Source organism: Talpa occidentalis, unplaced genomic scaffold (assembly GCF_014898055.3).
Source record: "Talpa occidentalis isolate TD23 unplaced genomic scaffold, MPIMG_talOcc4v2.1 talOcc4.3, whole genome shotgun sequence".
NCBI lineage: Eukaryota > Metazoa > Chordata > Mammalia > Eulipotyphla > Talpidae > Talpa > Talpa occidentalis.
Window position 1 is genome coordinate 103,499,384 of NW_023603184.1, and position 19,055 is coordinate 103,518,438.

Here is a 19,055-nt window from a genome sequence, read left to right on the forward strand (position 1 = left end):
GAAAGAAAATATCAAAATCAACAAACAACTATGAACCAGAGACACTCTACCGGGGGGTGGGGGGCGGGGAAAGGAGGGATTGGGGTCAAAATAAGGGGGTTGCAATTGTATGGGGAATATAAAAATTAAAATTTAAATTAAAAAAGAAGATACAAGTTTATTCCTTCTATTTATTTCATAAAACCAACTGTTACGTTAACAATTGACTGCACCTTCTTTTTCCCAACATTAATAATTTCCTGGTACCAGAGTTGGTGACCTCTGGATCCCCAAACTGCTGCTAAGTAAGAAACTCTGACCCAACCTGATTGCTCTGGCCAGATCCCCATTTCCTTAGGTCGCTGCTGGCTGACTGGCTGACTAGTCTAACAGGCTAATTGGAGCTGTGTTGGTGACCAATATTGGTAAAAATAATTACTCTTTTTTGAGCTCTTAATCTGGGTCTGGCAATGTGCTGGCTACTTTATTTACATCTCATTTAACCCTCACACAATACAGTAATCTACTTGTGAATAAAGAACACTGATATTCAGAAAGGTTACATAATTTGGCTCAGGTTGTGGAGGAAGTGGCAACATGGGATTGAAACTCAGGTAGCTGGACTTGAAATTGACTATCGTTCCCCTCGCCCCTGCTGCTCCCCAGTAATGGCTTCATGTATAATCCTTTTCTATATTGTTTCCATTTTAATAAGGAATCTTCAAAGCTTTAAGCCAAACAGGGCCATTTCAGACCACCAGGGGTGACTTGGTTTTGGAAAAAGGATCCTTTGAGGCCCCCATGGGATCCCTCTGAATACAGTGGTGTCTGCTTTTGAATTATGCCTGTCAGGACTGAGAGTTATTTGCAGGCGTCCAACATGACCCTTGAATGTTTCCGATTCAAAAATCAATATCCACATTTCTGTCATGAACATCAAACTAAAATCAATAATTCACCCTGGAAAAAGTTAATGGTTTTTAAATCAGAGCCCACATTCCTGCTATCTGATCCCATCACTAACAGGAGACTTAAAGGTGTCAATAGCACGTGTAAATTTTTATATTAAGGTTCATAAATATGTAGACTTGTTTCTTGTAGTGATATTGATGATTTCATTCATCTTATTTGTTATGAAAATCTTTTCAATGACTGATTATCACAAGCCATGTCAACATCTATAGTTGAGTTCTAGGGAATTAAAAAACTCACGAAAGTCCTTTTCTGTGGAGAATGCTCGTTGACTGCTTAGGATACGCTAGGTAGAGTATGCCTTCCCTAGGGAATACCTCAGGTCATTTGAAATGGAGCAAAATGTAAAGCATTCCATTACTTTATTTGCGGATTACTTTTCTTAACCAGGCAACAACGACATCACAGAATCTTTAAAACACCTAGGAGTTACGTCAGTCGACTGGCAGATTGAATAAGATGAATGTTGTGTGTTCTTTCTCACCTGGTTTTCTAACAAGCAGACCTACTTTTTAGTGAGATGGATAATACACTCCTTGTCTTATAATTTCTTTGATTCTAGTTTTATTGCTTCTGTAGCTATCTCCTTTTATGGCTCAGATATAAACCTTTCTTTCAGATAAGAGAATGAGATAATTTAAAAAGTAAAAGGTCCACAACCCTATTACGTGGGTCCTTCTTACTTTGGTGAACAAAGAAACAGTTGCTGAGGTGGATCTATGGGCCCCTTGCTTTTTTGATTCTATCAACAAAATCTTCTCTGGTCCTTCCCCCCTCCTGCCTGTTGTCAATATCTGGTTGTATCATAGAGCCCTGAACCCCACCACGAGTCCATCCTGCCACCCCATCCAATTGCCCTTCCCTGCTGGCATCTCCTACTCTGTGGTATTAAAATCCTACTTTCACCACTTATCGGCCAGGATACTCTAGGAAAATTCCTTAATCTATCTGAGCCTCATTTTTCTCACTCACCTAAAGGAAAAAATAAACCTTTCTTGCAGGACTGTGATGAATTCAAGGAAACTAACACAGTGTAAGTTACCCAGCCACCTGCCTAGAGCAGAGTACTTTCACGAATGTGAGTTCCCTCCTGCCACCCCTTCTCAACACAGCGCTTCCCTGAGACCTGTGCCGCAGGGTCTGACTTGGGGAGGGACTGGCTTCAAGGAGGAGTACTCAAGTTGTGAGACAGAAGGGCGAAGCAAAGGAAGCAAAGGGAATTGAGCATTCATGCAGTTTGAGGTCTTTCAGCTGTGCTTCTGACTAGCTGAATTCCAAAATTTGACAGCAAAAAAACTAAGTAAACTCGTCTTCTCTAAGAGTTTTCTTTCCAGCCACTGACTTGAGAAGGCCCTTGCAATTTCAGCAAAGAGCAATCGGGACTCCAGACAGCCATTATGCTGCCCAGTTATCTCAGGGCCCATGTTGCTGGGAGAACAGTGGCTCCAAACAAAAAATACTGAGAGATTTGTCAATTCTGAGTGACTAATTTGACCTGTGTTAGCCAAGAAGTAGGCTTTTACGTTATTGAATAGAACTTTTCTTCACTAATTGGCTCTCCATCTTGTGAATGTGACTGGCTCAGAGGGTCGCCCCCCTCAGGCCTGGGCTCTGTGTGGTTCTGCAATTCATGTGGAAGCGTTCCTAAAACATTAGGCTCCCCCACCTTGCTGTTGAAGCCAACAGGTTTTCAACAGCCTCTTTGTTAGTGCTCTTTCATAATAATTTTGTCTGAGCTTGCTCAGGAAACATTCCAGGTCTACTCATAGGAGAGAATTTTCTAGTTTCAGTGCCTGAGGAGCTCAGTACATTATCCTTAATCTCTAAGACTCCTTCTTTCTTCAAATAATATAAGCAAGAATGTGAATGTATGGTCCAGGGTCAAATTTGGTGCAGGCATAGGTTTATTTATTCTTTTAATTGGATACACGGTGTTTATCCTCCAACATTTTTTCTATTAAATTTTTTACTATTTATACAACTGTGAACCTCATAGACCTACCTTCTAGAGTCAACCATTAACATTTTACTCTACTTGCCCTATCACTTACCTGTCCATCTATTCCTTTAGCCACCTATCAATCCTTATATTTTTATGCATTTCAAAGCAATTTTCAGACATTAGTATGCTGCATCCCAAATACATCAGTATATTAGAGTTTAATATGAAATGTACACATCTCAGGTACATATTTGCTTATTTTGACAAATGCATACATCTGTGTAACACAAACACTATCGATAGAGCATTAACACCTGTAGGAAGTCCTCTCATGTCCCCTCCCAGGCAATTTCCATCTGCAGAAACTACTATCTTCTGAATTTTTCCTGCCATAGATTAGTTGTGTCTATTCTAGAATGTCATATAAATGGTAAGTTCTTTTTGTGTAAGGCTTCTTCCAATCACTGTAATGTTTGTGAAATATATCCGTGTTATTACATGCTGAGTGCTACTCCATTCTATGATATACCACAGTTCATCCATTCTCCTGTTGATGAACACTAGGCCTGTTTCCGAGTTTTGTTTGTTTATTTATTTACTTATTTTTATAGATTTATTTATTTATGCATACAAGAATTGGGGTACAGGCCAGAAGTGTCGGGGGTGAGAGAATTCACCAGAGACAGAGTGGGGAACAGAACAGGCAGACCTACTGAAATACACTGCTGAGGGGAGCAGTGGGCGATCAGGAGAGGTCTGCTGCACCATGTGGGTTGCTCCCTGGCCGGGGATTGAACTCATGCTGCAGTGGCTGTGGATAACTTCATAGGTTGCATCTTAACCCCTTCCGCCACCAGGGAGGCCCCATTTTGTTTATTTATTTTTAAGATTATGCCAAACTGCTAAGAGCATCCCTGTGTAAGTCTTTCTTAATTTCTTTTTTTTTTATTAAGATTTATTTATTTACGAATACAAGAACTGGGGTATAGGCCAGAGGTGTAGGGGGTGAGAGGATTCACTAGAGACAGAGTGGGGGACAGAACAGTGGGATCCACTGAAATACACTGCTGAGGGGAGCAGCGGGCGAGAAACAGGAGAGGTCTGCTGCACCATATGGGTTGTTCCCTAGCCGGCAGGAGATTAAACTCATACTGCAGTGGCTGTGGACTGCTCCATAGTGCTGTGCTTAACCCCTTGTACCACCAGAGGAAGCCCTCTTTCTTAATTTCTTTAGGGTAAATACCTAGGAGTAGAATTTCTGGATCATAGTTTATAATAAAGTTTTACAAGAAACCACCAAAACTTTTTTCAAAGTATTTGTTTCCTTAACATTCCCACCATAATCCAGGAGCTCCAAACCCTAGCCGACATTTGATGTTATCAATCTTAACCATCTGGTGGGGCGGAGTCTCATTGTGGTTTTAATTTACATTCCCTTGGTGATTAATACATAGAGCACTTTTTTATATTATTAAACTTGTGATTTTACTGCAAATTTAATTAACATACCATCATTTCAAAATTGAGAGGTTTTTACATAGGTGATTCCCAGCTTTTCATAAAACATTAAAGAACCCAGCAAATATGAGCTCTTGTTTCTTTCCACATGGGAGCAATCACCAGAAGCTGAATGGTAGCTGGCTTTCCAAGGAGGTTTCTCTTTAGTTGCCCAGTATCCCTACCCCTCTTCTTACCTCGCCAACGCCTGAACTAATTATCAATTGCCAGACATCATCACATTTGCAGTATTTCCTGCCCATTAAGAGGTAAATGAGCTATTTCTCAAGATGTGTCATTATCAATATTGGAAAAATGAAAGATCAAGTGGACCTTATATTTTAAAAGAGTTTTCTGTGTCAATGAAAAAAAAAAATAGTCCTACAATGTTTAATATGTAAATTAAATGGGTCTATTTGAAAGATTACAATTTTAGACTCTAAAATCAAACTGTCTGATTTAGTTCATTTTAATTATCTGCCTGGTCCCTGTAGGATTTTGAGTTTGCAACTCCAATAATGGAACACATAAACTGATAAATTATGTCTCAAGACTACACTAACTGGGAGCTGTTTAGATATATAAAGAGATCTAATTTCACGTCCTTTACTGAAAAGGAGGGAGGTGAATCATTCCACTAATACTTCATTGAGAATACTTCAAGTGTTATAAAATATTGCAACTAAAGAAAATTGTTTCATTTTCTTAAATTCTATCATTTTTCTTTTAATTCCAGGATTGTAAGTGGAAAATGTATATGGAGATGGATGGGGATGAAATTGCAATAACCTACATCAAAGATGTGACATTCAACACTAACCTACCTGATGCAGAGATTTTAAAGATGACAAAGGTAGGGTTCTATTTACGGCTTAAAAGCTTTTTTGAATTCACAAATATCAAACAAAGACATTAAAATACCCCAGCAGTGTACTTTTGTGCTTGTCGATGCTCACATCAGCTCAGCCTCAAGCTGGCTGTTGAAAGGCACATTTTATTTAGCAGACTGAGATCATAATAGTTTTTTGTTAAAATTCCACTTATTCTGTGAGAACTAAAAAGTATTGCAATAAAGTATCCTTCACTTTTTGTTATTTTCTTCTACATTTCTTTATGCTTATTCTGTCATTTATTAAAAGAAAGAAAATGCTATGAGGAAAATATTTACCTTGGATTTGGGGTCATTTTAAACTTATGAAATGTATGAAAAACTAGTAAGGGAGAAGGTTTTCTTGGTTGTGTTCAGTGTCTTGAAGGACTGACATGAGGTTACTCATGAGGCACAAGTTGAAGTCTTAATGGCTTCCTTGCACCCATTCCTATGAAAACGTGGAATGGCCAGGGAGTATGTTGATGCCTTAGGGTCCATACAGAAGTGTGCCCGTTAGAACACTGAGGAAAGACTTAAAGAAATGCTTAGCTTCTCCTCAAAAAAAAATTCTGTCCCCATTCTACTGAAAGTATACATGTGAGACTTCTGATGTAGAAGGTCAATGGCTTTGGGTGAATAACCTTGATGTCAATAGCACCTTTGCCCTGAACTTCACATAAACCATTGAGCCTCTCCAAGATGTCCATAACAGACCTTGTCAAAATGTTTTATTTGACATGAGGATTATTTTGAACTGAAGTTAATCAAGGCCCTGCAGGATCCCTAGAAATATCTACTATTCCCTTAATTACCTAGCTGGATGAAAATTAGGGATATTACCCAGAATTAGGATTTTTACCAGAACTAAGCTGTCAGAAAAACCTACCTATACGATAGGGCAAGCATTTAATTACAGAGCATCTGAAAAGGAATTGCTAAACAAATAAATCTTTCCTGCTAAAGGGTCTTAGGCCTGGTGCAGTAAATAATCCAATGCAATTGTAAATAACAAGTTTGCTTACTTAGTAAACCTTTCCTTAGAGAGCTTTCCATCTAAGTTTTAACTTATCTAAACGAGGTTACATTTTAACAAGGTTGGACAGCCAGCCAAGCTGATTTATCTCTCAAAGGACATCCCCAGATGTCCATCTTTCCCCCTTTGTCTAGGAGTTTTACATCAAATATTTGTGCTTGCTAACCAATGTTATCAATGTAAGATGGTTGTGTATAAAAGAAACCCTTTGTCTCTACATTGGTGCTCAGACCTTATGGGACTGCCCAGGTCTGAGACCTCATGCATAAGTAATAAAGCTTCTCCTAACCATGGGCCTCCCCGGTGGTGCAGAGGATTGAATGCCTCACTGTGAAGCTGTCCTCAGCCTCTGCAGCACGGGTTAGATTCCCGGCTAGCCAGGGAGATTTCCACATGGCACAGCAGCCCTCTGCAGTGTCTTTGTTACAGGGCAGCCCCAATATAAAATGGTCTTGAGACCTAGTGCGCATATGGTTGTTATAGGACAGGAGGAACTTCCCCCTTTCCTGGGGACCACCCTGTTACATGGTGACCAATGCAAGGAAAGTTACTTTGGGCTGGTCAACCACGGGTGTAGCTTAGAAACCACGTTGGGTGCCAAACTGTTACAGGGCAGCCCCGATATAAAACGGGTAGCCTGGCTGTGGGTCCTCACCCATGCGCTTAAAAGGGACTTAATAATACTCCACTGCAGGCACACATAAAAGGTTAATAAAAGGTTTATTTACAAGGGAAGGGGAAATGAGGAAATGTACAACTCAGGGAGAAATAGGGAAATAAAGTCTTAAATGCATCCTACCTGTTCCGCCGACCTGGAAACCCAATGGCACTCTGAGAGCTGGCCACGAGCCAAGAGCCATGAAGCCAAAAAGCCCCCCCAAGACCCACATGTTTGGTTTTATACCAAACCTGGCTGCTTAACTCCACCTTCAGGTTCCAGCAACCTTCCCTTTGGTGGTGATGGGATTTGTCTTTCCCAATGTCCTGATGGCTTTGGTCTGGATTGGGGGGTGGAGTCCACAAAGCCTGTATGGAATTAGCTTAGGACATCCTTTTCCCCCTAACATCTTCAGTCCTTCTGCCTGTTCTGTTCCCCACTCTGTCTCTGGTGAATCCTCTTATCCTCCCGTGCCTCTGGCCTGTACCCCAGCTCTTGTACAAAAATAAATAAATCTTTAAAAAAAAAAAAAAAAAGCTTCTCCTAATCTCACCATTCCTGATGTGCTGCTTATTCTTCCCTTGCCTGGGTAAAAGGCTAGAATTTATTTCTGCAACACATCTGGTCTTCATCATATAAGACATCTTCTCTTTGTCCTGTGATTTCCCCTCCTCTCTCCTTGAAGTCCCAGGCCTCTACCCCATTCCTGAGCCTAGGATATATACTCTCATTTGCCTCACTTGAAATAGAATTCACAGCCATGTAGATTCTCCATAGGTATGTAATTAAAGTTGTTCTTTTCTTAATCTCTCTACTGTTAATGTTATTGCTGGACCAGTCTGAGAAGAACCCTAATGGCTGGGGGAAATTTTGCCTCTTCCCGACACCATTATCTAGTCTGGTACACTATTAACCATGTATTTGGTTTCAGTGAAGAAAATGGGTTGGTAGCAAAGACCCAGGCTTCAAACACAAATGGGGAAGTGAAAAGAGACTTCCAAGCCCAAAGCATTAGACTTGCAAATGTGTTTCCTTCACTGGCGTAAGATTGCTACACCCAAGTCCTTTTCATTTACAAATATTCATCAAGTAGATCGATTTGATTCTCATTGTTGTATTCCCCAGAGTACCTGGGAGTTAATCCATGGTGTTACTTATCTGGGAAGGTTATGATGTGGTTGTAGTTTTCCCTTATTTTGTTGTGACATATTGTGTTTTGGTGTCTTGAAGAAAGGACAGATAACTTTCTCTTTCCTCCCCACCTGTATGGTCTCCGGTTGCAACAGTTGTTCATTGCTTCAGTGTCATTTAGAAGCAAGATTTAAGTCATTGTTGCTAACAGAAGGAAGTTGCTCAGAGCAGAAATAACAGAACTTGTTATAAAACCACATGCAGGTGTTTCTGCTATAATGTGGTATATGCATTTCTTCAGAACCATGTCCTAACACAAGATCACATGCCAATATTAACAGGGCTTGTAGGAGAAATAGGATTGGAGCTAACTGTTCAAAATCTATGGAACTTTTTTACTAGCAGAAACAACAACAATTCTAATTTAAAAAGCAAACAAACAAAACCCAGCCCAGTCAAATTTCTACCATATTTGCTTTGTATCCAGCTCACCACCAGCCAGTCAAATTTCAGCCTTAAACCTGGAATGAAAGGGGGAGTGGGGCCTCCCTGGTGGCACAGGGATTAAAGTCTCAGTGCTACTGCCAGCCACTGCTGCATGAGCCACTGTGATATGAGTTTGATCCCCAGCCAGGGAGAATAACCCATATGTGCAGACAGATCTCTCCTGTCTCACCCGCTGCTCTGCCTGTTCTGCTCCCCACTCTGTCTCTGTGAGCCCTCTCTCTTCCCCACACCTCTGGCCTTCACCCCGGTTCTTATATGCATAAATAAGTAAAAAATAAATCTGGGCCTCCCCTGGTGGCATAGCGGTTGAGCGCTGGGTTGCGAGGCTGCCCGCAGCCTCTGCAGCTCCAGTTCGATCCCCAGCCACTGGCAAGGGTCCCACTAAATAAATAAATAAATAAATAATTTTTTCTTTTTAAAGAAAGGGGGAGTGGAGAAGGGTGGAAAGTCACTTCTAATAAAGACTATTTTCATCAAAATTTAAATAGGGTGGAAAATACAGTTTTCTCAGGAGCACTTTGATTTAATATACTGAAGAAATGTGGCCACAATTTCACCTACACACACAGTTTTGCCGAATAGACTGAGAGAGTAAAAGTAGAGTGGTGGTTGTGTTGGGGGTGGAGTCCACAAAGCCTGTATGAAATTAGCGCAGGACATCCTTTCCCCCTAACGATTGGAGCCACAGAAGCAGCCACAGCTCCCACTCCATGCCTGGACCTTCTCATATTGTTGAAGGCTTCTCTTCATTGTGGGGAAGCTTTCCACAGATGTTTCAAAACATTAGCATGAATGATGACCTAATGATAGGTTTGAGTGATATTGAATGCTCTGTCAGTAAAGAAAAGATTGTGGGAGACCAAGACTAGCTGTTTGCAAATATATGAAAGGCTGTCTCATAAAAACCACAACCCCAAACTCATGTGGTGAGCAGTACATGCGAGCCAACATAGCTTCCGTGGTAATTGGACATTATGCCCATTTGTCAGCTCCATGTGCACAACTGACCTCAAAGAAACCTATGCTGTAGGAGAGTGGGCTGTATGTACTATGGCAAGAACCCATCCTGACTTCTGTTTTTCAGCCCCCGTTTGTAATGGAGAAGTGGATTGTAGGAATAGCGGAAAATCAGACCGTAGAATGCACTGTCACATATGAGGTAAGCTCGGTGTGGGTGGGGGTTGGCGGGGAATGGTGGCTTTACCTTTCATCTCTTTTATTTATTTATTTATTTGTTTGTTTGTTTGTTTGTTTGTTTTTAATAGAGGCATGTTTTATTTATTTGTTTGTTTGTTTGTTTGTTTGTTTGTTTATACATGCACTGGGTACAGTCAGAAGTGCGGGAGGGTGAAAGAATTCCCCAGAGCCAGAGCGGGGAGCAGAGCAGGCAGAAGGACCGAAGTACACTGCTGAGGGGAGCAGCGGGCGGCAGGAGAGGTCTGCGCGCCATGTGGGACCCTCCTCTGGTGGCCGGGGAGCAGCCGGGAATCGAACCAGCGCCGCAGAGGCCGTGGGCAGCTTTGCAACCCAGCGCTCAACCGCTGCACCACTGGGGAGGCCCTACCTTTCATCTCTTGATGGGGATTTCTTTGCTCCCTCAGAGAGCTTATAATAGATTGGGAATGAAATTGCCCAATATGAACATGGGAAGATCAGTATGTATATATACATATATTTATACATGTATATGTATATATTTATACACACACACATATTTACTCTAACAAAGCATTGGCAAGGAAGAAAATAGGTTGATGTTGAGCCAGTAATTCATTCATCGCTGAGTGGTTAAACATTAATGCAAGTCACATGATATGTTAGGCACTGGGGAAGCAGACAAAAATCACAATATTTATTTAGCTTCCTCAGCCAGTGTGCAATGCTTATGGAAGAGGCACCTGAGAAATAGCATTGAATGTCACAGCATAGCTTGCAGAACACAAAACTTAAACAAAAGAAGTCAATTGGTCTTGGGAACTGAAATCTAAACTACTCTGGAATCTATTAACCAGGTTCCATGACTCAGGAAAAAATCCTGTTTTTAATCACTGCACAGTGACAGCAGCCAGAAGTCACCTCTGCCCACTCAGGCAGGTCTAGAGACACACCACATCAAATTTTTTCTCCCTCACCTCTCTCCTTCCTTACTTTCCTCTTCCTCCTCTCTCTCAGACTCCATGACGATATGTCACTTGTGTCCACAACTGTTACTTTTGGGTTTCTTAGACAGATTCGCAAAACCTTATTGAATCCTAAGAGCTTCTTTATTCTCATTTGTCACACCTAATAAAGAGGGGTTTCAGGACTAGAAAGTGGGGTCTCCTGATTGAGTGTCCTTTCCTTTTTCTGATCCTGATTCTTAACTCCATCCTGTCTCTTTTTTGTATCTGTTATGTACCCTCCTTGGGGGTAATCAGTCCCACGAACCTACCCACACTGACCAGTTACCATGATTAGCAGGCATATTGTTGGGGAGAATGGCAGTGATTTTCAAGTATCCAACAAATATTACTTTTTCAAGTACTATTAATAGAAGAAATTATTTTTCACATCTTATTAAGTGAAGAGGTAAGTTGAGATTTGCCAAAAGCAATAAATTCTAGGAGAAGACAATCACATTTTTAATTACTAGAACCCATTAAGGGATGGAGTGTCATGCTCCATTAAGGAATAAAGTGGTTAATATTTTCATTTTAATCAAATTACCATTTTTAGGCAAACTGAACAAATATTTTACGTACTGCATTATGGTAAAGTTCTAAGGATGTAATAACCTGACTTCCTTTCTTTCCTGTTTTACAAATGTATGCATGTTTGGCCATGAGTTTCTCTCTTTTCTTTGTAGAGTGATGTTAGAACTCCAAAAAACACAAAACATGTCCATTCAATTCAGTGGAGCAGAATGAAACCCGAGGATGAAGTGAAAGCAGTCCAACTTGCCATTCAGACATTAAGTCTCAACTCGGAGGGCAACCCTCGGAGCAGATCTGACTCAAGTAAGTTAGATGACTAGACGAGAGTCCAGAAACTTAAATCCTTACACCAGGGGTAAGTGCCAATCTGTGAAAAGACGTGGATTTCTTTCTTTTCTTTTTTTTAAGATTTATTTATGCATACAAGAGCTGGGGTGTAGGCCAGAGGTGCAGGGGTGTGGGGGGAGAGAAGATTTACCAGAGACAGACTGGGGAGCCGAACAGGCAGATCTACTGAAATACACTGCTGAGGGGAGCAGTAAGCAAGACAGGAGAGGTCTGCTGTGCCACGTGGGTCACCTCCCTGGCTGGGGATCAAACTTGGGCTGCAGTGGCTGTGGATAGCTTCATAGTGCTAAGACTTAACCCCTTGTGCCCAGACATGGATTTCTAATACAATACTACTTCCTTCTAATTTTAGAATATTGGCTTTATAAACAGATTATATGCAAAGTAGTATCTATGGACTTATAAATATGAGCATATTATAATAAATTTCAATTTCTGGATAACTATGAAAAAAGATGAAAATTAATGATTACATATTATTGGTAAATAAAAGTATGTATGGGTTTTTCTATACCTATATGCTTAGTTTCCAAAAGTGTACCTGTAGAAAAACATATAAATCTTCTTCCATATCCAGCAAACATTTCTATAAATGCTTATCACTGAGACAACTTCTTGAATCGTGAATGCCATTGAATACATCAAAGCAAAGGAATGAAAAGGAAGGAAGGAGCAATGGAGGGAAGGAGGGGGAAATATGATGTACAGTGGTGGTGGTAATTATGAATGATATCCAGAAACACTTTAGGGGCCTCTTTGATGGCACAAGGGGTTAAGCACTATGAAGCAATCCGCAGCCTCTGCAGCACGAATTCGATCCCTGGCCGGCCAGGGAGCAACCCACATGGCACAGCAGACCTCTCCTGTCTCGCCCGCTGCTCCCCTCAGCAGTGTATTTCAGTCAGTCTGCCTGTTCTGTTCCCCACTCTGTCTCTGGTGAATCCTCTCACACACACACACACACACACACACACCACCACCCCCCCACACCCCCCCACCCCAGTATCTCTGGCCTGTACCACGGCTCTTGTATGCATAAATAAATAAATCTTAAAAAAAAAAAAAAGAAACACTTTAGGATAATAATATAGAAGGTCAGCTGATTTGCTTTTAAATTGGTCATTTTTGGCAGTTTCAGGGGAGAGGTTCTGACCTCCACCTTTGTAAGTCCAGAAACTCTGAAAAACCCAGAGTTAGATTCTACAGGACTGCAGCAAGCTAACGAATCCATAGGACATTGATCCATAAATCTGTATCAGAAGATTTGTTGATGGCACAGAAACAAAGCACCCTCAGTAGCACCCTGGTGCTACTGACTTAGGAGAATCTAGTTGCTGTTTCCTCCACTGTAAGGCCTGGCGTGCCAAGCAGACCAGATATTTTTAAATGTCCACTGGCTATGTGCCCAGAAGCCCTGTTACTATTCAAAATCCACCAGTGAATTCTTTGATAGCATGCTGGGTCTTTCTTCCTCTCTCTCTTTTTTTTTTTTTTTTTCCAACAGAATTGATTTGGTTATTTTTTTTCATGAATAATTATAAGAAGACATTCTGACCACCATGATTGGGCTTGACTGAGTTTTTACCAAGCTCTCTCAGCCACAAACACATTTGCAAATATCTCTTAGGGTGTGCTTTTTCTACAAATGACTAACCTACGTAGCAGGGATTGAGTCCCACTGGCTTCCCTCTCAGAAGGCACTCTGTTTCCAAGTTCTCTTATGTGCTAATTCAACCACCTTGTCTTGCTTCATGCCTTTAAAGGCTTCTTACTGAATTGATTCATTTCCTCTTTCTAAATAATTAATATTTCTAGGGCTCATTTACTTCTGTGGTGTTTTCATAGTGAGGATCCTATTTGATCACACAGGTTGGTGAGATCTGGAGTGGTCTTCTTTCTCTACTTCTGCTGTGCTTTTCCCTTTCACCAAAGTCTGCTTTTCTGTCTTCCAACCCATGTGACACAAAATAGCTGCCAATTCTTTCCTCATTTATACATAGTTCAAATCCCACTTTAGAGTCACCAGATAGACACTCATCAGTCCTAATCCCAGATTTGCAAGACCAAGGAGCTCAGCGAGGCCCACCACGGAACTCTGAACCATACAGACATGATTCAGGCCCAAGGGAAGCTTCCGGGTGTGAGGAACTTGATTACTCACTGAGATACAGCTCACTAAGTGGCTCTTGTTAATTAATCATTTTCTTCTGCTATCACCTCTTGCTCTTTGCCATGAAGCTTCATTTTTCACACAGGAACATTTCTTATTCCTGAATGCCAGGAATCACTCCTCTGAAGGAAGGAGCAGTCAGCTGTCCTTCTTCCAAACAATCTCTAGCTGCCTCAACCAATGGAACCCAGTTTATTCTATTTGCATTTATGATTCTTGAAGATTTAAAAGTGCTGTTTATCGAAAAGTTTTTTGTTTACTAAACATACCCCTGCCATCCAAAACACACTTCCACAGCAAATTGTAGAAATGAAAACATGGGGTACGGGATGGTAGGGAGAGGAAGATGGAGTCTGGATGCAGAAAGACTGATCCACTGAGTGGCCTGGAGCAAGTTGCTTGACCACCAAAGCTCCAGCCTCCTCATTTATAGAAGTAAATTTTTAGTATTTAATTGAGAAGAGTATTGGAAAGACTAAATGAGATAATGTTCTAAGCAAAGCCTATGGAACAATGCATATAGCATGTATTGAGTGCAAATACTCTTATTTTTAAAAATGTATGTGTCACAATAAAGGAAAAATCCTGATACCTAGGATTTCTATGAATGGGAAAGCTTAAAGCATCCCAAACAGGCTTATGAATTAGCACGCTGCTTTACTGTGGCTTAAAGGATGCTCATTTCCATTTCTTGTGCAGGTGCCGACTGCCAGTGGTTGGATACTCTGCGGCTGCGGCAGATCGCATCCAACACCTCTCTGCAGCGCTCCCAGAGCAACCCCATTCTGGGGTCGCAATTCTTCCCGTTCTTCAATGACCAGGATTCCTACGCGGCTGCGGTGAGGCGGACCCAGGTGCCCATCAAGTATCAACAGATTATACCTATAAACCAGTCCAGAAGCTCCTCCCCTACTCAGTACGGACTAACCAAAAACTTCTCTTCTATACATCTCAACTCCAGGGACAGTGGCTTTTCCAGTCTTAATACCGACAACTCTTCCGAGAGGGGTCGATACGCAGGCAGAAGCAGGACCAAATATGATCGGGGTAGTGTGTCACTCAATTCCTCTCCTAGAGGACGGTACGGTGGGAAAAGTCAGCGTTCCACGCCCTCAAGAGAAAGATACTCTGGAAACTTCTATGGTGTTTCTCAGTCTGAACTCAATACTCAGCAGTCACCTGACTTCAAGAGAAGCCCGAATGATCGCCGTCCATCCAGGTCCATCCCAGGGATGCCTTTGCACACTGAAACTGACACAAAAGCCGCTGAAGAAGAGAACAAAGTCAGCGAAGGGGGATGGACAAAAGTGGTTTACCACAAGAAAGCCCACAGGCCCACTCCTGCCAAAACTAACAAAGAGCGAGCTAGAGGAAACTATCGCGGAAGGAGAAACTTTTGATGATCTGAACTAGATGAGTTTTTCTAAAAGAGCTTTTTTTTTTTTTTAATTAGCAAAAAAAGACAACTATTGCATTTATTGGATTTGGGAAAGATCTAATTGAGACCAAGCTAAATTTTGGGCCAAAATCATGGATGTGAGTGGCCCAAGTGATGATAAATAGACTTACACATAACTATCCATACTTCCCCTCAAAACTCAAGTTTTAGAGGCAGAAACATGCCATCATTTTACCCTAACTATAACCTTCTGGTTAGTAGGCCCCGGGCTAGGGCCAGATGATGTGGTAGCACTGGTCCTGTGTGCAAACTTTAGGGGAACACTAAAAAGAACAGCAATCAAGATGAATAATATTCTAATGCTGTGTTCAAATAAATGAAAATTAATGCAAAACATCTTTGATACACAGAAATTCAAAATTCTAGGTAAAGACAGAATCAGCATTCCTGATTTTTACTTTTGTCTAAGGTTCCAATATGGAGTGGCACGGCACTGTTACTGATCTGTGTTTATTTAAAATGTGACATTTTATTCCTCGTGAATTTTTTTGCATTAATTTTGTTTTAAAAAAAGGTTGCATTGGATATTAGTTATTTTGATTACTGAGGGATTTTTTTTTTTTTTTTTTTGCTTGTTTGTTTGTTTTTTAATGCCCTCTTAAATTTCACACCCAAAGCAAGCACCTCACTTGCCTTTCTTCGGTCTTGACACCGCTGGTTTGTATTTATTTTAGTAAGATATTTGGGTTTTTGTCATGGTCAGAACTGATTTGGTTTGTGATTTTCAGGCAATAAAGAGGTTATTGAACTTAATGTTGATTATGATGCCTCTCATTCATTAACTTCATCAGAAACCAAAGATCTAAATTGCCTAGGAGATCTATGGTGCTTTCTTTCCCTGAGCTTCCAAGTATGCTTTTGAATATTATTTCCTACATTTTACCAAAGGAAGAGCAAAGAGGGAAAATCACCGTCCATACGGACCTCTTAGAATATCAGAAATTTAAAATCTAAAACAAAACAAAACAAAACAAAACCAGACACAGGGCATGATAATGATGTCACAGGCTCAAAGCCAGAGAAATTTAAAATTACCAACATCCTTGTTAGAGCAAGACAGTAAATACCATCCTTGCAGCAAGAAAACTCTAAGCAGCTGGGGGTAAAGAGGTAGCCGGTGCGGGTGGGAGGAAACTGCCTGCAATTTAGGGCAGGAATTGTAGGATCCAACTTGTGAAATTCTTCATATTTTACAAATCAGGTGGCAACAAACTTACATGTCAAGTAAATATTACTTTCAGTATATTGAGAGCCTGTTCAACATTCACTAACCCTGAATAGCAAGTGTCCTTTACCCTGCCTAGTATTCTCAATGCTCTGTAGAATCGAGTGACACACTGGTAATTCTGTGGGGCTGAGTTCTCTTTTAATAGAAACCAGTCATCAAGTATGTGCGTATATTCTCAGAAGATCAGATGCCCGGCTCTGACACAGTGCACGAGGCTTGGTGGAGAGTTTTATTCGAGTAGCACCAAAGTCAAGGTTATAGGAAATAACCCTTACAAGGGAAGCTATGACCTAAGTGTCAATTCAATGCTTTGATTTTATAAATCTTATTATTTGTCATCTGCGTTTACCAGCAAAAGCAGTGAGAAATTCTGAAATCAAAGAGCTCAGCACTCTTCCATCGTGGATAACCACGTTCTCTAAGGTTTTAAGCTCTGCTGTGATCTCCAGTCATGAAACATAATCAACCACAGTCTATTTTTAGTTATTCCATTCTTTATTTGTAAATTGTTTTAATTTAAAGTAAATTGGACTAATACAAAAAATGTTCTCTTAAGAACATATTTCTTCCAAATAAGCAATAAAATATTTTTTTGATTAGATTTTGTGATAAGTAACTGAACACAGACTCTTCACTGAGTGTCTCTGGAAGAAACACAAAGTAAGGCTTTAATTATTAAACAAAAACGTGCAGTCTGTGAAACTGTTTAAGACTCTAGTTTGAAAGGTATTTCCAAGTGATTGCTTGTTTCATGCTGTTTTCCCCTCTTCTTGCTTTCTTGGGCCATGGACTAGAGAATCCAAGCTGGTAGCAAAAATGACAGACTTATCTCTGCCCTATTGGTGTAGTAGCAAATCACAAAAATGTTATTCCAAAAGACCAGGAAAATGACCACTTTGTAATATCTCATGGAAAAACTACCTGTCAGCATCTATACTTCCAGTCAAAACTGAAAATCTGGTCAAAAAGGGATAATAACACTTGGATGTTGTTTCTTTTTCTCTCTTTTACTTAATGGTGCTTATTCACCAAAAGTTGCTTGTCAAGAACAAGGCAAAAATTAACCTGATTTTTGTTTCCATCAAACTAAAGCAGTTGCTAAAGAGGAAGGACTATATAACTTGCAAGCACCTGAAATTACTACTTCTGAAACTGGTATTTAAAAAAAATTTTTTAAGGGTATTTTAAGAAAAAAAAGTGTGGTAGAGCTGGAGATTATCAAGAACTACTTTAGAAATAAAAATAAACTGGCAATTGTTTTCAACCAATTCATGAATATAGTTCATAAAAAAATCTTAAAGCTATTCATCGTAAAATTTAGAAAAGTAAAATCTGATCCAGAAAATTTAAATTAAGAAACAATAACCACAAAAGAAAAATCACAGAGGCAAGTGATGGTAAAATCTGGTATAAACCAAAAAAAAAAAAAGAAGAAGAAGAAGAAGAAAAAGACATTAAAATTTTCATTGTAGGACTCCCTAGTTGACCAAGGGGTTAAGACGAAAACCTATGAAGCTGTCTGCAGCCTCTGCAGCACAAGTTTGATGCCTGGCCAGGATGCTACACACATGGTGCAGCAGACCTCTCCTGTCTCGCCCGCTGCTACCCTCAGCAGTGTATTTCAGTGGATCTGCCTGTTCTGTTCCCCACTCTGTCTCCGGTGAATCCTCTCACCCCCCACACCTTGGGCCTTGTACCCCAGTTCTTGTATGCATAAATAAATAAATCTTTTCTTAAAAAAAATGGGATAACAATTTTATTATTTTGGACAGAAAGTCAGGAAATTAAATTGACATAATGACTTTGACTCCATGGAATTTTTCCTTGACAAAAACATTTCTTAATAGTTATATAACATTGATCCAAATATTTTATTCATAGAGTCAAAAAGTCCTTAACTCATAACAGCTAGATCAAAACACCTAGTAGTTCAAAATGGCCAGGTCAGAAGATGCTGGCCATAGGTCAGGCATTCTGACTTAACCGAAGCTTTTCTACTTCAGATGTATCAAATTATCTTACAAGCCTTATAAGTACCTTCTCTACAATTTATCATTTCACCTCAACAAATCAATACGATATGGCATACTTCTGAAACTGACTTTCAAAAACTGCTCTGTTACAAGATACTGTGATTTGGTTGTACCAACTTGTTCAGCATGCTACATTACTGAAACTTTAAATTATTGACACTGTATTTAGGAAGTTTATAAAATCCCTGTCATTCTTGGATTTGAGAAACAAGAGTTCAGACAGGGTGTCCCAGGAAGTTAGAGCATAACATCTAGACTCAGTTCTGTTTATTAGCTATTGCTGGAACTGGTTGGTTTATGAGATTGTGAAGGTTGAAAAGCCAAATCACAAATCAAAATTGCCAAGGCTTTCATGTAACAGGCACCAGTGACTTCTTAGTCCTTTCCCTTTGACTAATCAGCTAGCCAAATAATGCATGACCGAATCAAGAGAGTGAGAGAATGAAGGCTGTGACCTCAGAGTCCACTTAAAACTAAAATCAAGATTTATTCTCCATAGCCAATGCCCCACTTAATCAATTGTCCCAAAGAAAT

General features: G+C 40.3%; 1 protein-coding gene across 2 annotated transcripts in view; it reads left to right on the top strand.

The window, feature by feature from the left end:
• MAP3K20 (mitogen-activated protein kinase kinase kinase 20) overlaps positions 1-16,393 on the top strand; it is a 170,396-nt gene extending 154,003 nt beyond the window's left edge. For both annotated transcript variants that reach the window (XM_037523556.2, XM_054699868.1), the window contains exons 17-20: positions 5,127-5,243; positions 9,675-9,749; positions 11,436-11,586; positions 14,501-16,393. In XM_037523556.2, coding sequence (XP_037379453.2) covers positions 5,127-5,243; positions 9,675-9,749; positions 11,436-11,586; positions 14,501-15,201 — 1,044 coding nt within the window. In that variant the 3' untranslated portion in view covers positions 15,202-16,393. The remainder of the gene's footprint in view (positions 1-5,126; positions 5,244-9,674; positions 9,750-11,435; positions 11,587-14,500) is intronic.
• The last annotated feature ends 2,662 nt before the right edge of the window (positions 16,394-19,055 follow it).